Source organism: Coptis chinensis, chromosome 9 (genome assembly GCF_015680905.1).
Source record: "Coptis chinensis isolate HL-2020 chromosome 9, ASM1568090v1, whole genome shotgun sequence".
Lineage (NCBI taxonomy): Eukaryota > Viridiplantae > Streptophyta > Magnoliopsida > Ranunculales > Ranunculaceae > Coptis > Coptis chinensis.
The window spans coordinates 52,742,850-52,747,689 of NC_141464.1; the positions used below are offsets into that span (position 1 = coordinate 52,742,850).

The following is a 4,840-nucleotide window of genomic DNA, read 5'->3' on the forward strand; positions in this document are numbered from 1 at the left end:
GGATAACAACCGGCTGCAAAGTTGATCCTGATACAAATTTGGTTATAGTGAATATAGAAAAATTCAAGGGAAGGAACCGAGAAGAGGACGAGCCTTTCATTTTAGAATCTCAAGCATACCAAGTGTTCTACTCTAAGGATCCATTGAGTCCCAGATGGTTTAATGTTTTCTTGGCACCTAAATCAATGACTAAGGATGTTGATGCACTTGAAGTTCCTATTCATTTACACTCCGGCCACCATTGGCGAGAATGAAAGTTTAGGATGCTAATAGGATGGTCTATTGTTTGCTACTTTAATATGACTGTTATCTTCTTGTTGGTTTTCATAATCATTAAAGACAATTTAATTGTTGGTTGATGTTTTTGTCATTATCTAATTTCCTTTGTGTTTTTTATATCTTTATTTATCTTTTTGGTGCTTAATGTTTTTTTTTTGTATAATTGTCCATGAAATTTGCGTACATGTTGTATAACTATTATTCTGCAGTGCTGATTTATTTATCATTAAGGAGAAAGAAGAGATTCCCGTCACTTGTTATCAGGTTTACTCACTCATTCTATATATTATATTAATCTTCATTTTTTCAACTTCTACTTTTAAGACCTTTAGGGATTGGATCATCTTGCAGATTATTGGTGTTTCTAATCAAGCAGAGAAAGATGAGATTGTCAAGTCAGTCATGGGTCTAAGAAATGTAGAGGTTGAAGAAGGATACACCTTGGATGCTATTGTATCTCGCCAGGTATAATATAGCTAGAATACCTTTTTTTTTCCCCCTATTTGGTTTGAAAGTCTACTCATGTTTTTTATGTTCAATTTGAAGGAGGGATGTGAGGGATAAGCTTCCTTTTGAGCCAGAATATGCTGGTAATGTGAGGGAAAAGGTCCCACCTAAATCTTCTCTTTGTATTCCGTGGTCTTGGGTGCCTGCTGCTCTCTGCCTTCTTTAAGAGGTACTTCTATATAGTACATAAATTTGTGAATGAATTATGACAGAAAAAAAATTCACTTTTGTTTTCTATACTTTCTCTATCTAATATAGAGACTTAATTTGTGTCACACTCCTCGTGTTATTAAATCATTAACATACTTTGACGACACCAGCACATGCAACCCTGTCTTTGTCATGTAGCTCCGCACAACAATATCTTCTCAATCACCTTGATGTCATCTCTTTTTGATTTAGATCCTTCATCGGAGGTAGTCATTCATGCCGAAGTTGTGTAATATAATATTTCAATTGCATTTACAGGCTGGAGAAGAGAATTTGGTTTTGGAAATTGGTCGTGCAGCTCTGCAACATCCTGATGCTAACCCATTTACTCACGATTGTCTTCTCTCCATGGCGCTAGCCGAGGTTAGACACGTTAATAAGAGATTAGTTCTTACAAGCTCTGCTGATGGTATGTAAGTTAATAGAAAATTTCGATTGTTATTTTTTTTATTTTTTTTTTTAAGTGGAAATTTTATTGATACTGATAAGGATTTTTACAAATTATTAGGACAAGCGCGCAATAAGCTGTGCCGCAAGTCCTTTCTGAATAGCAAATCCTATTCTTCTAAAAACAAACTCGTTAGAACCAGCTGTCATAACGTTACTGTCCATGACTTTCTGAAGTCTCTTGAGAAGCTCAACAGATTGTTGTTCCAAGAAACCAAAAGTGTCGAAACTAAACGGAATGAAACAATGCTGGTTAGCCGTGCAAACTTCCTCATGTTTCTCCATCTTCCCCTGTCATTTGCTCTTTAGCTGCTTCTCCCACCTCAAAGACTCCATTCCCAAGCCCTACCAACGGAGAGGCTCCAGTTACATCAACACATGCATGTCTCCCCTCAGACCAACTATATATCAACACATCCGCAGGCCGAAGTGTAGATCTTCCCTCATTCGGATCAGTGAGAAAATTCACAGGAGCCTCCTTCTTCACTTGTACCCCAGCTCTCCAAAATGCATCACATAAAATATCTCTGACATGATCATGTCGGTATTTGAAACCTGGAAAATGCCTACAATGTGCTGCATGGTCCCCGAAAGCATCTAGTCTACTCTTTTTGCAAACAGGGCATAGGCCACCATCAGAGTACAAAGGAATCATGAGACGGTACCGGAGAATAGAACGATACTCCACCGACGACATACGCTGTCCCAGTCCCTCCATCGGAATAGCAAGTAAAAAATCCTTAGTGTGTTCTGACTGCAAGCATCCAATGACTGCTTTCTGACGAGTAGATAACACAAACTCCCTCTCAAGACCAGCAACAATCTTACTATAGAATGCTTCCGCCAAAACTTTTTGTGGTTTTGAGGGGACGGTAGCATTCCCAGCCATAGAACTGAGGTCAAAATCGGGTAGACAAAGATTCAATGTACTCCTAGCAACATCAAGAATCTCATCCAAAGGCACTGGCCCACAACTCCTAAGAATGTGGTTCTGAAGCTCAGAAGTCTGACAACGGGAAGCCACAAAAGCAAAAGTAGAGACATCAGTGGCACAATAAATACCTAACCCACCAAGACGTAATGGGAGTGTCGATAAACGCCACTGCAAATCACTGAAGTTAGGACCATCAGAAACCACAATACCCTGGAGAACACTGCGGAGATGCCGATCAAAAGTCTTAGCTGCCTCTCTAAAAAGGGATGGTGGACAAGTACGAATCACAAATGCCAATTTAGAGAGCCCAGCACAAGCACGTAAGAGATCTAACTCACACTGTGGATCATCTAATATAGCTAAACGGTCCATCAAAGTCGCAATCTTTTCAACACGCTTGCGAGCAAGGCCCATGACAAAAGATGGATCAGTGCTGACCGCACCTCCAAGCAACCTGACTCCCTGCTGAGGACGGGACAAATCTGAAGGAAAGAGACCAGGAGTGGAGCGACGTGGATCCAGTGATGGCCAAAATATCTCAGTTTTAGCCACATTAAGAACCAGCCCATAAGAAGGTCCTTCTTCCTAAATAATACCCAAAGCTGTCGCCACCTATTCTGTATCTCCAATCAGAGTCCCATCATCTAGATACCAAGCATGTAGCAACAACTGATAACTAGACTGGTTCCGCAGAATCAGGGGATGCAACACCAGTGCAAATAGAAGGGGACCCAAAGGGTCGCCTTGTTGGACCCCAGTAGCAGACCATATTTTTTTAATTTCTCTCCACTAGAAATGTGGCAGCCAGGGAGATGGAAGGTTTATTCTATTTTCTGATGTGGCAGTGCTTTTGTTACCTTCAGGTGGGTAATTTTCTAATCTTCAGGTTGGTACTTTTTTTCTTGTTGTTCCATTAATTGTTAGATATTTGTTTATTGTTCCTTTATTTATTGTGTAGGAGGAGGAGGATTTGGTTGCAGCTCTCATGAGCCTAAATACAAGATTGAATTCCATGAGCCACACTCTCCATTTCATCTTGTAAGTTGCTTTTCAGCTCCATTATTTTTAGTTTGTTTGTGTTTTTCTGAAAACATGCTTTGGGCCCTTCTTACCTTTTTAGATTAGAACCTTGTATAGCTATGATATAAGGCTTTATCTTACAGGATGATGATCAGGAGTCCATGGTGATGTCTGACAAGAATGGGCAAAAAATTTCATGTTTCTTGCCCAAAGAGGACAAAACAAAAACTAGTAAATTCGTCACTCAGTAGAACACTAGTAGCTTGATTGTGGAAACCCAGAGAAAGGTTACGTTGAAGACACCGTACCAGATGAATTACTCGAGGTCTTCAAGGACAAATGTTTTTATAAGGTGAGGACAATATTAAAAGATTATCATTATATGTGTTCTTTTCTCCCACGAAACTCTCGTCGAATTTCCTGAGATATGATTTTACAATTTGAAATTGCTAAAATCTGGTCGCTCAGGACATGAAATAAAATTTTCTAGTTTAACACTTCACAGATTTATGGGAAGTATAATGAGTGTCCAATCTGGTTTTGTTTTGTTTTTCAAATGTTTAACCTGATTTATTAACTGTTCTTATGCAGCAAGAGGGTTGGTGGTCTTACGAGTTTTGTTATCAGATGAATTTTCGGCAACTTCATTTGGAGGGTGATAAGGTAGACTTTTGAATATCTGTCGAGGCCCTATAATAATGAAATTGTCAATTATGTTTTTAAATTCCACACGGTAAGTACTATCAGAGTAAGATTTCGGACTGAAATGCTAAATACTTTTGTATAAGCTTTGAGTGTTTTAGCATAGAGGTTCTAACTACTGCTTTAGCTTATCAGTTTCAATTAGGCTCGATGCTCTGCCTTGGAGCCTCGTAAATTTACAGGGTCAGAACTGAGGCTACCAGCCTAGTGTCATGTTCTTGTTCAACAAGTTTCTAATGATTCTCAATGGGGCTCCTATTTAAACTACATATCGCATTTGTCTGATAGCTGAATTATTAGGTTTTCACGAAGCTCTGGTATTTATTTCCAACTCATGTATTCAGGTACATACATACAAATGGACCGGCGATGGTGGAAGAAAAATCTTCGATAAAACAAAGCGAAAAAGCAAATCACAAGAGTGATTCACCGGGACTTCTTTGGCTTCAGTTGGATCTCAAGGGAATCAGGTCAGTCAATCTAATTTAAACTAATCTGGTAGTTTAAATGCCTGGTAGTTTATACTGATGAAATAAATGAGATCCAAAATATTTCTCACATTGGAATGTAGTCCAAAAGTACCACTCTTCCTCTTTTTTGACGTTCTAAAATTCAGGAAAGTAATCGGAGTTTACATCCAATGTAAATGAATCAAACAGACATCCAATTTTCTTACGCTAAAAATGTTATATAAAAGTCCAAAAAAATGCGTTACTTATTTGAGTTCTTTCTTATTATTAA

General features: G+C 38.7%; 1 protein-coding gene across 1 annotated transcript; it reads left to right on the plus strand.

The window, feature by feature from the left end:
- Positions 1–825: 825 nt before the first annotated feature.
- Positions 826–4,483, plus strand: LOC147476644 (protein OS-9 homolog). Its single transcript, XM_086584786.1, has 7 exons — positions 826–955; positions 1,255–1,359; positions 3,171–3,240; positions 3,336–3,415; positions 3,541–3,749; positions 3,989–4,060; positions 4,444–4,483. The coding sequence occupies exons 2-5, from the start codon at positions 1,345–1,347 to the stop codon at positions 3,646–3,648; spliced, it is 273 nt and encodes a 90-aa protein (XP_086440912.1). The 5' UTR covers positions 826–955; positions 1,255–1,344; the 3' UTR covers positions 3,649–3,749; positions 3,989–4,060; positions 4,444–4,483.
- The last annotated feature ends 357 nt before the right edge of the window (positions 4,484–4,840 follow it).